Genomic DNA, 12,446 nt, shown 5'->3' on the forward strand with positions numbered 1-12,446 from the left:
GAGTCATATAAGGGCTACCAAGGAAGGAAGGAAGGAAGGAAGGGTCGGTGTTTACCTTAATTTCATGCATAATAAACTTATTTTTATTGTTTCTTTTAACTCCAAATTTTCTTTATGATATTTTCATTTTCAAATCTCTATAAATGCTGAAATATTCTGTATGAAATAAAATGATAAAATGCTCTATAAATGATTAAAAAATAAGGGAAACAGAATAAAATAACATTTCTATCTTAGCCAACTGGTGTGTTGTGCATTTGCTGTGGGCACCCCATGAGGCCCCTAAGGGGCCCCTTAGTGACCACATTGGTGACCCCTGCTTAAGAGGTAGTTAATATAGAACCCAATTTCCTCCAAACATATGTTACACATTTAATACTATTTGAAATAATTTTACATGTTTTAACACAAGCATTTACACAGAAGAACAGCAGAAATATATGGTGTAATAAAAAAATATGTCTGGCAGGGCATTTCACGGCAGCAAGACGTCAGACACTGCGTCCCCCTTGGACCGGCTGTACTAAAACTGAAATTTTGCTTTGGGATTATTAAAGTATTATTTAATTGAATATTCAAGTAGCTATGGTAGACCATCTAATAAGATAACTAATTAGTAAGTATTTGATCAGAATTTAAACCATTTGCTTATATTTACTGATATTCTGGATAAAGCTTTTGATATACCATCTAAAAAAAGACAATCAAACTGCAACAATCAGCGTTATCCTTAAAAACTGAGTTAAATAAAGAAAATATGACGCAGGAAGTTAGATAATGATGTAGGATAAAAAAAAAGATGAAAAAAGGCTAAACATATGCGATGGAGAAACTTTGATGCTGAGCCAGTCTGTGGGCTGGTCTGGTCCTGAGGCTGAGTCAGAGAGTGGGAGTCCAGCGGTCACTGGAGCTACTGGAGGTTTTTTAGTGTGTCAGAGTCTGTGCATGTGCATCAATCTGGGCATCCTCCTCCAAATGTATTCAGCAAAAAGAATCACGGCACTGGAGGCTATGATTTTTTATGATTTCCTGCCAGGGAATATGTGTATTAAATTCTAGGTAAGCTGGAACCGGAGATACTGCTGAGCAATCCAGCCACCACTGAGTTTTTTTTTTTACTGGCTATCCACTCTCTCCCTGTTTATTCGCCCACTACTCAGTTTTATTTTTCGTTCCTCATCTGTCCTTTGTACTTTACTGCTGCATTTCTCTCCAGTATCTTTTATATCCCTGACTTCCTCTTTGTCCCTCCTGTATTCTTTTCCTGTCCCACTGTTTCTCTTTAACTCTTTGATCACGATGCTTATGACTGCAGCTTTTTTGGGGGGGGGTAGACTCTGCTGGTGGCGGTTCCAATCTAAGAAGGGTTACACTCTTTTGTCACAGACTGCCTGCAGCCCCTGCAAAAAAAAAGCCTGCTAAATGATTCCCAGCAAAAGACTTTTGTTTGAGATGGGGATAAGAAAAGACAAAGGAAAACAGAGGTTTTATATAACCACTACTCTGAGCAACTGACTCTTTCCCTGACATTTGCTCTCCTTAAGTAAACACCAACCTTTCGTTTCATGTAAGACCTCAATTTTCTTGGTGGCTTTCTTGTAAATAGGAAGAAATAGTAGCTGAAAGACTGGAAAAAGTACTGTTGCTGTAGCTTCCAGGACTGTAGTACTGAAACAATTAATATATAATCTTGTTCTTCTGCTTTTTTTTTTGTAAATATTTATTACTTTGAAATTCCTAAAAACCCTTTTCCATGGCGTCCAAAAGCAAGTGTTCTTTATGCCTCAATGTGTGCCTCTCATTAAGATCATTCTCCTGTAGAATCACGTGAGGCCATGAAACCGTGTGGCGTTATGACTGGATTAATGCAGCTGATAGAGGAAATAATTAATCTTATAATGACAATGACAAATGAAGATTGTAATAAGGTCAGCAATGAGGCTAATTCAGTTTCAGAGGTTTGGCTCAGTCTACTCCCATCATTTATTGTAATTATCATGTTAAGTAATTTCAATCGCTGCTGATTTTCAAGATATACTACATAATAACATGAAGTCTTATTTGAAAAAAAAAAAAGTTTGTTTACTGAATATAATTGATGTATAAAAGGGAATCTAGACCTTTTTTTTGTCTTAATTTTGGTTTGGAGATCAAACCAAGGACCCATCAAAGGTTTCCACTTGAAAGAAATCCATGGATTTTGGAAGATCTGAAGATGCTCTAAAGGCAAAGGGGATTTTAGTCCCTCCTGAAAGTTCTGGAACTAGCCTGGTGTCACCTCACAGCAGAAGGTACCTAGAAAGCAGCTACAAAGGATGCTCCAGGTGGCACACTGGTGAGATTCACAAACCATCTCGCCAGACTCTTTTCGATTTAACTCTCTCTGAATAACTTACTCCATCTCCAAGTTTGAGAGCTAACACCAAGGAAAAAAGTTATTTGAGCTGCCTGTATCCAGGATATCATTTTATTGAGAGGATCTATATTCTTAAATGTCAAGATAAAGGTTGTAGCTGATGGACTGGAAGCTTTAGTCTTTCTCCCCCTAAAACTAAATCAGCAGCCACAGGCCTGCTAACAAGGCCCTTATCAGTATATCCATCTTGTGCAGCCTTAACTGCACAAGATACCCTGACCATTATATCTATCAGATGGTGGCAAGAAGCGGAAAGTCGGTCTAAGTAGCCAAACATTTAGGAACACCTAAAATATAATAGCTAACCAAACACTGCAACCAACAGTCCTTTGTGACTCAGTAATTCCACACAGAGCCAGTGTTTGCATAAAAAAACACCATAATCTACTGAATTAGAAGAGTTCAATCCTGTGTTGTGAGTCTTTTTATTCAAGGGTTTCCTTTTTTTTTTTTCGTGTTCTGAACATGCAGTGATCCAAGAAGCACTGAAAAGGGGTTTCATAATTTTCAGTTTGTGTTTTAAAGGATCCCTTTTCAGCCAAGAATGACCCAGTTAAGGTCAGAACAGTCCGTGGATTCTAACCAGGAGATTACCAAATACCGCCCACATTCCTCCTGAACTGTGAAACAGGCCTTTAATTCAGTACCACATCCCAACTTCGTTACTAAGGAATTTATTCATTAGATGTCCAGGTTCAGGCATGGATAGCCAGCCATTACACACATTTGAAGAAAATGTCTTGAAGTGCCTATACTATACATAAAACATGTTGTTCGTTGTTAGGCAACGGGGAATGAATAGACATGAGAAAAATAATACTTATAAGTATAAATGGCGGCCCTGTTAGAGAGTTAATCATCTATATAAAAACCCTGTACAGATAATCAAGCATATGTACAATTTAAAAGACCTGAAGCGACTAAAACGTAAAACATTCATAACACCAAATTAAAAATATAAAAGCATTTCATTGTTTTAAAAGACCTGTAGGAACCTGATTTGAACTATTTTGGATATTTTAGAATCATGATTGGAAATAATAAGGGAGGAGTTTTGGTACTAGTGATTTCTTCAGAGCTCTTGCAGTTGTATTGGAAATTACTAAAATAATAATATTGACCTAATTTAAAAAACTGTTTTAAGCAAAAAACATCAAAAGAAATAAATAAGCCACATTTCTGTAGAAGCCAGCATGGAGTCCAGCTTGCTTCCATAGACTAGTGTCACTCACCAATGTTGTGTATTTTGATGTTCGGTCTGACTGTGTAGTCGGGAGTTTGACTGGAGTCATCATCTGCCTGGGAGGCTGTAACATACCAGAGACAGACAGATGGAGAGAAGATGGAAGATAAAATCAGTTATAGGAAGGGACACGCACACACACACAAAAAAAAACGGAGATTTGCAGCAGGATTAATCTGTGTACATTAACAGGTCAGCTTGGTGGAGTTAAAGTGGATTGGAGAAACAGTTGAGAAATTGTGTACTGTAAATCCAGACAGCGCCTGGAGGATTTAAAGAATTTATTTAGGGACTGTCATTACTTTGACTGTTTGTCTAGACTTAGAATTAAATTCAGTTTGCTCTTTGAATAGCTGGCACATGGCTTTTAAGTTGTGTGTACGCATAGATTAACCTTGGGCAGAAGTAGAGCTGTGCTATACATCAGACCATTCAAAAATGGCAGCAATAATTCTTAGTTTTAAAGGAGCCCTGTCCAGCCCAGAATGACCTAGTAAGGTCAGAACAGTCCACAGATTCTAACCAGGAGATTATCGAATACCACTTACCAAAGTTCAGACATTAACCCCATTATGACATAATTTATATATTTATATAAAAGTATGCAATTTCTTCATAAATAATACTAAATGCACAATGAGGAGTGTGGAAATTTGTGTTTCAACCTAGCTGTTTTCCAAGGTTTTAAGAGAAAAAGCTGCAACAAGGTCAAGCCAATCCAACGCACTTGACTAAATGATCATGAAACTATTTGCAGAAATGTTTGCAGTTTGTGACGGTAAAGCAGATTAAGACTGAACAGGGGTTGATAGTTTGGAGGAACTGAAGAAACCTTCTTTTCCCCCAAATAAAAAAAAAAATGACTGACTTTAGTTAGCTTCCTATTTTCAAGACATTATGACTTTCATTCAAGAGCAGCAATACACACAGCAATTATGTTACCTTTTGCAAATGACAAATTATAAGCAACCTTCTTTTTATTCAAGCAAATTAAATGAGTTCCTGTTGATAATGCACAGACGGGAGGAGCAAACTCATGAATATTCACCCCCTTTGTCTTATTCTGAAGCCCTGTTCTGTCAAGGTTAAAGATGGATCAGGGCAGCTGAAATGAAAGACACTTCTGATGGCGAGCTGTAAAAATGACTGAATGCAACGAACCCTTCAATAAATGCACCTACATCAGACAAAACGAGGGTGGAAATGTGCAGGCAGACATAAAACACCCTCAAAAGCTTTAAATCATCAGACTCAACTACATGCAAATAAGGGAGCATCAACAGATTGGCAGCGACAGCAGGGTGAGCTGAGGTGATCTGTACATGGGGAATGACGCTGGCCTGGGAAAGTGGGATGTATTAGTGCTGACAAGGTTAGAGGAGAGGGGGGAGGCTTTCTTTACCACGCTGCCTGATCAAAGGCCTGCAGGGGAGAGCGCAGACTACCAGGGTAAAAATAACACGCGTACTATACAGAGCAGCAGGCATCAGAGAGAAAGAAAGGGAGACGGGGAGATAGGCAGAGGGGGTGGTCAAGAAGAAAGCAGAGGAAGAGGATTTACAGAGAAGAGGAGGGCTGAAAGATCTGAATCTCACAGCTGAATGCATTTTTTTTTTACTTTCTCCACATCTTTTGCAGATCTTCACGACAGCATGTCAGTCACAGAATGAGACAGAACATTACTGTAATAGCACAGAGAAAGAGAATAACATTAGCTTGTCATTCTCAGAGGACTGCTTTGAGGGAGGAAACTGCATCATCAAAACCTCGTCAAGGCAGCGTGAGGCAGAAGAGCCTTCTCTCTCGCCGCTCTGAGATGCAACCCTTAGATCTTCTTTATTTCTTTTTTCATCACGTTGTTTCTTTGTGTTTGTAGGTCATAAAGAGCCACATCAGACTCTAGAGTGGAAACAGAGGAGTCTCACCAGTGGAGCAGCAGACGAAGACCCTCAGTCTCAGGCAGCTGTGGCCATGGTGGTGGATGGGTGTGGCTAAAATAGGGGACAAACACACATAATATGTCAACCTTGTGCCCTCTGCAGGCCACATCACCCTCACAAACTTCCATCTTTTTCTATGGGATTTTTTCAGTAATAGACCACTCTAAAGTAGAGCACAGATGTGAAGTGGAGGAAGAAGGATCCATGTGAAACCTGATAAGTGTCAGGAGGATGTATACATCCTCCTTCACTTTGACACCCTTGAAAAAATACACCTTAGGAGTCCATCTGTGTGTAATTCATCCTTAGCAACATTTCATTTTGTTTTTTTCAAGAAAGAAAACAGTAAATATTCTGCATCAATATCAGATCTTCTGCAGACTCCAGACTTCCAGATATGTCCAATATTTGGCTTCATCCTTACTTCCATTAATGCTGAACAGCTTCCCTATCTCATACTGATGAAAAGTATCCCCATAGCATGATGCTGCTAACACCATGTATCGTTGTAAGAAAACAGTGAGGATGAGTAGCAATTTTGGTCTCATCTGATCAGAGCATCTCTTACATGTGTGACAATCTTCAGGCATGCATAATAACAAATGATCATATCAACTAGTGCTTCTGAGCACAGACTAAATGATTTCTATTGCAAACTGTGGCATTTAGAGACCCTTTTTTAGTCTGCTTATGAAAGATTCAACTAAACAAGGCAATATTGGCTAAAGAAAATATGTTGCCATTAGTAACAACCAACCGTTTATTAGTATTTTGAAGGTTTTAGGACAAAGAAAACAAAGCATTGGATGGATTTTGTTCTGTATAATATTTTTTGTGGAAAATAAAAATAAAATAATTAAAAAAGCTAATGAAAAGGCTAGTATTTGTTATACTTTATATAAAACCTTAAGTTATTCTTCAGTCTTAGCCACTGTTAAGAGCCACTGTAGGGGGTCCAAGGAGCCACTGGTGGCTCCAGAGCCACAGGTTGCAGACCCCTAAAATAAACATTTCTCTTTTTGAGTCGCATAAACCAATCAAAATTATTCAAGACTATACATTATAATACGCTCACTCAGTCTCTCAATCAAAGCATTTGGCATTTGTGGGGGAAAAATGAATCTAAAACACAACCTTCTGATTTCTCTTCCCATTGAGACACAAATCACAAGAAAATTGTTGATGCTTCCAAAACAACTACCATATATTTTGAGGAGTTTCAACATCTTAGTGCTCTTCAGCGAGACTTGTCCTGCGTTTACAAAAGTTGCTGATTGATGGATGTGAATCGTTGTGGTTCTGCTGATATAGATTCCTTTTAACGGCTTTCCTTCAACAATAGCTTTCTTGCTTCCACTTTTCCGAAATACCCTGAGCTGCAGCTCTTCCTCCTCATGGTCCTCGCCCAGCCTGTCAGCTTAGATGGTCAGCCATTTCTAAGCTAGGTTCAGATCATGGATTAAAAAGCACTCTTCAAAAAGACAGTTGGAAATGGGCATCAGCACCACTTGCGATCCCGCTTTGGATAAGCGTGACAGAAAATGGATGGATTGCTATCCAATCCTGCTTTAAATTTATCCATATCTTTATCCTTGGCCTATCTGGTGTGTTTTTTTTTCTTTCATTTTTTATCATGTTGTTTTTTTTTTACCAATGTTCTCCAACAAACCTTTGGATCCTTTGTAAACCAGCTGTGGGTTTATTGACACTGAGGTATTCAAGGACAACTCTGTGTACTGATCATGAAAAACTCCTGAAGGCAGCTGCTTGTACTGAACTACAGCTTGCACAGGCTGTAATAGAGTAAAAAGGGTTAAATACAAATGAGCAAATTAATAATAAATCCTTCTTAAGCCATGTCATATTTTTCATATAACAATTATGCCCCTCATGTGCTGTTGAAATAATTACAATCGAAATAAGACCCATTCATTTGTGGTTCTTATGTGAAAAAATCTGATCAAATACAAGACTTTTTAATAAAAACTGTGGCTGCAGGAAACTGAATGTCCTCAGCTCAACTTCTAGGATCTATTATCAAAACCCACAAGCCGTCGATACATGTGGGTGAAGAGACACTCTAAATTACAGCCTCCGATCACAGATATTGGATGTGCAGCACCCTCAGGCCTTTTCCATCCATCACAATGAGCTAGTGACTCACAGATGTAGTAGTACTCCTGGCCCACGGTGAACTCGTAGCCCAGCGAGAAGGCGCTGTACCGCTGGAACTTCTCAGAGAACTTGATGGGTGTGTGGGGCGCGTGGGGCCGGTTGCACTCCCAGCGTTTTACTCCCATCTGGGGGTTGCAGGTGTAGTATCCTCGGTAGTTTACCATGTAGAGGATGTACTGCTCTGCTACCACCCGCTCCAGAGTCCCATGCTGGCTGGTGTTGTAATGCGGGCAGTAGATGTCCAGGTAGTCGTTGACGCTGACCTGCACAGTGTATCCCTCTCTCCGCAGCCTAAAAAGAAAAAGGATCAGGATGAGCAAAAAAAAATAAAAAATAATTGCTTCAGAGTAACAATCGAACATTTGACTGACATTAATAGAAATTGCAATTTTAAGTATTTATTGGTTTAAGTTAAATCTTCCAATTTAGATTTCATAGATTCTATCAAATCAGACAAATATGAACCAAATAAGTGGAAAGCATTCAACATTCTTTTATCTTTCTTGATGTTTCATTTTTAAAAGAATGAATGGAGGAATAGAAAATAAATGAAATAGGTGATTAAAACAGTAATATGCCCCCTTTTTAAATGTTAGAATCTCACTGTGGATTATATACAGTACATGTCAGGACTGCAGCTTGGACTTCTCTCCACATGTGAAAAAACACGTTTTCTCACTTAAAGCATCCTGGGGACGGCCTGTGGTTCTGCTGGGAATGATAATCTGCCCTCCTGGGTGTTATCCCCTGCCCTGAGCATGCCTGGGTCATTGAGGTAGAAGGAGATCCTGTCAGTGACGATGTATGTTCTGGCTGCAGGGGAACCGGTCTGCACGCCGTACCCATCACTGGGCGAGCTCCTCAGGGAGCCGTTACGATCGGATGAGCCTGCTGTTAGCAGGTAGGCAGAACCTCTCTGTGGTCAAGCAGATGTGATAGTAAAATAACTCCCTTAGTTGACTCACTGAACAGCTGTGTGGGTGCTGTGACTGCCTGCTACCTACACTGTGTGTAATATTGAGTACACCTATTATGTAAATTACATAGTCTGTAATTAGAGAAAGTAGAAATCATTACAAAGGCTCCTGCAGGTGAGCTGATGAGAAGGGAATTGTCCTCGACTGCAGTGATGTTTAACCTGCTCTTGATGTAATGACTCCTTTCCACCATTAGGGGGAGAGATTGTGCTGAATATAAGCTCTAAGTTCTGTACGCTGCCTTGTGCAACAATATTTATCTCTTGGTTGTCTTCTCCTCCATACACATCATCTTTTCTATGCCTATAGAAGCACTTACACAGTCATAACTATCCATCATTGTGTTTGTTATAATGCATCTGCTGCCAGACTCATTACTCCTCGAGGTTTCCACAGTTTTGAAAGCTCAATTAGAAAAATGATGGCAGGAAATGCCATAAACCTTTCCTTTTCTCTTTTTATGTCTCACTTTCCGACATTGTTAAAATTGCACCTTTTGTTCCTGGATCTCTATCCTTTTATTCATTTACCCACATGCTGAGGCAGATGTTTATCTACTTTTTAATGACTCTTCTACTTTTATAGTCATCAGTCTTATCTCTGCTTTCTGTCCCCGTTGCTGCAGATGGAAGATGACAGACTTTTGTCTTGCAGCGTTTCAGGAAGAAAGGACGCAGCCATGCTTCATGGAGACTATATTTAGTGATGGTGGGCAGGGTGGGATGTGGTAGGGGAGGTGGGGGTTGAGTGTTCAAATGTGGAGCATTAAAAGTTGGAGGGAGTCAAGTGTTGTTTGATAGTAAGAGAGAGTTATAATAGGACAGCAGTTTGGTTAGAGCTGAACCAACCCAATGAGAGGATGGCTTTGACTATTTCTGTTACACCTGTGGATAAAAGTGGGAATAAAAATGTATCATTAAACAGACAATATCTAATCATTAGTGGTTAGGGGTGGGCATTCATCATATCTTTATCATCATCAAGACAAGTTGCTAGTCATTATGAGGATGTGTTAATAAATGGTAGATTAGAATCAACGATGATTAAAATCTCCATAAACAGAATGAATTGTTTTTATTTTTACTATTTTATCTTTTTAATTTATTATGTATATGCTAATTAAGAAATTTACATATTTAAAAACTATAAATAAATGCAGTTACTACTAGGGCTGAACGATTTTGCCAAAAATCTAAATTGCTATTATTTTTTATCAAAATTGCGATTTTATTTGGATTTTCCTTTGCACTAACCTCAAGCTGTAGATATTAAAGACCACAGGCTTTTTGTTTTTTAAAGCTTGATTCCCCAGAGTCCATTGTTACAGGACTTTTCTGTAACCATTGTGTGAAAAAGTGTTTACTTCTACTTGCATGCATGAATCTGTTGCTAGCTGCAACTCTCTCTGCCTTGCTGTGTGGAGACAAACCATTTTTAAGTGTTTAACACCACCTAAAGGGCTGGAAGGAGACATTTTGTGTTTTACTCTCATTAATAATAGTGTGATTAACAAGCAATGACTCTGAGATTTTAAAATTGCAGTTGTAATTGTAATTGTAATTTTGTTAAATTGCAATAGTGATATATACTATTATGTCTTGAAGAAGCTAGATTTAAATGTGAATGTTCTTCAAGACTATTATTCTTGATTGTGCCCATGATGGCTGTGGTAAGCAGTCACACTTGTAGAGTTATGTGATAAAGACCGTGATGAAGTAATAATAATAAAAAAAAAAAATCGTCACTTTGTCACTCTGCCCGATAGCTGGCCTTAATTGTTCATTTCACTCCTCTGCCTAACTCCTTCTGGTCTGTAATTACCACCCATCTCATCCACCTGCGTCTGTGTCTTTATATTCGGCTCAGCCCAGCTATCGAGGCCAGACCATTGTTTGCTGTCAGTTTGTTTATGGCTGTTAGTTAAGTTTAATCCATGGTTCATGTCCTGGTTCTTGGCGGCCGGTGGATTTAGAGGGTTTTTAGTGTTTCTCTTGTCTTCAGATCGTGTCCTGGTCGTCTCCCCTCGGTTTTGGCTCAGAACAAGGAGAAGGTCAATTTTATTCCCGTAAGCTGGCTCCAAGGAGAAGATCAGTTTAAAGCTGGTACCACGTCTTGTCTCTGTTTCCCTCAACGAGTGAGCCTCCCCTTCTGCATCTGAGCCTGACTGTCTGCATCTGTGCGTGTCTGTCTGGGCAAGCTTCTGGACTCGCCTGACTCTACAGTAAACCTTCCTTCACACTCTGAGGATTGAATCGGAACCTCCGATTGAGCGGAGGTCTCCTGGATTCCTGAACTGTTCCTGCCTACCCTGGCTTCCCCTGACCTGGATCGGCTTTCTGCAAGATCTCCGGGGCTACAGCATCAGGGACACTCTGGGCACCACACACCGCTTCTGGTTGGCGGCCCATTGGCTTGATCGCACCTCTTTCTCAGGAGACGGACTGAACTGTGAAACCAGGTAAGTGACTCACTGAGATTATCATTACCTCTATTTCTCCCTCCAGAATCAGAGATGGGTTGCGCCCCGCCCCCCTGCAGCCACGAGGTCCGCTGCTCCTCGCTTCAGTTCTGTTTTTTTTTTTTTTTATAATGTTTTGAACTTTCCTACTGACTGTCTCACCTTGAATACTGGTTCCATCTGTCCCATTTTATGGCACACTTTTATCATTCCTACAATAATATCACCCGATATTGGAATAAGATTTTAAGTGCATATCGCCCTGCTACTGGTAAACTAAACTATCAAAAACTGTATAAATCAACAAACAATACAGCTAATTGAGTAAACTAAAACAACACTACATGAAAGGCCACCAATGGTGACATTAAAAAGCACCAGACTTTCTAAACAGAATAATTTAGTGACCTGTGACTTCGAGGTTAAGTGCTCCTGAAAGCCACTCAGCACTGAGGCAAAATTAAACAATCCCTCTTTGTGTTTTGGAAACTGATAGCAGATCATTATGGATCAGCAGATTAAGAGGTCATGGAGTTACATGCAGTACTCTAGATGAGGGGGGGGGGGGGGGGGGGTGGTATCCCCCTTCCTAAAAAAATGTAATGTATTACTGAATGTGTAAAATTTCTACTATATATTAACAGTAATTGCAACAATAGTTCCCTTTCAACATGTGGCGGGCTGTGGGCTTACGAGTAATTGTCTTACCTGTATATGTCCCTAACTATGTAGGGGCAGTGACAGCCATGACAATCCAGGGACTGACTGCAGTTCTACTCTAAGGTGCCTTGGTCAAGGTCAATGACCTGACATGTAACAACCATACCATGCATATTGCTTTAGGTGAATATATATATATTAATTAGGGTATGTATGCTTCCAAAAAAAAATTAAAAATTCACTGCCCCCCTTTTTTTTAAAACTAGACTACTGGTTACATGTAAAGACAGGAACACATTCACTGTCTAGATTAAAACCAAAAAAAAAAAAAAAAAGAGTTTGATCAGGTAAATGTCAGTCACTCAGCGGCAGATCAGTCCCTCTCAGGTTACACAGGTGAATTTCTGAGATAACCAGCTGGCATAGAGTGTCAATACACACCAAGTGCTTTATTTGGACCTGAAAAATTCCTTAAATAAAGCTAACACTTCGGTCAAACGTTATGCATTGAGGCATTCCATGGATCATATGCATGTTGTTTAACAACAAAAAATTGTCTCTTGTTACATTTTTGTTT

The 12,446-nt window shown here is 39.5% G+C and overlaps 1 protein-coding gene across 1 annotated transcript in view; it reads right to left on the reverse strand.

Annotated features, from left to right (window-relative positions):
* Positions 1-12,446, reverse strand: part of LOC107084034 (ephrin-A3-like) — a 124,347-nt gene that overhangs the window by 11,741 nt on the left and 100,160 nt on the right. Inside the window, exons 2-4 of the mRNA XM_015373670.1 lie at positions 7,764-8,065; positions 5,585-5,650; positions 3,649-3,723 (exon numbers count right to left, since the gene is read on the reverse strand). Coding sequence (XP_015229156.1) covers positions 3,649-3,723; positions 5,585-5,650; positions 7,764-8,065 — 443 coding nt within the window. The remainder of the gene's footprint in view (positions 1-3,648; positions 3,724-5,584; positions 5,651-7,763; positions 8,066-12,446) is intronic.

Source organism: Cyprinodon variegatus, unplaced genomic scaffold, assembly GCF_000732505.1.
Source record: "Cyprinodon variegatus isolate N-32 unplaced genomic scaffold, C_variegatus-1.0 Scaffold91, whole genome shotgun sequence".
NCBI lineage: Eukaryota > Metazoa > Chordata > Actinopteri > Cyprinodontiformes > Cyprinodontidae > Cyprinodon > Cyprinodon variegatus.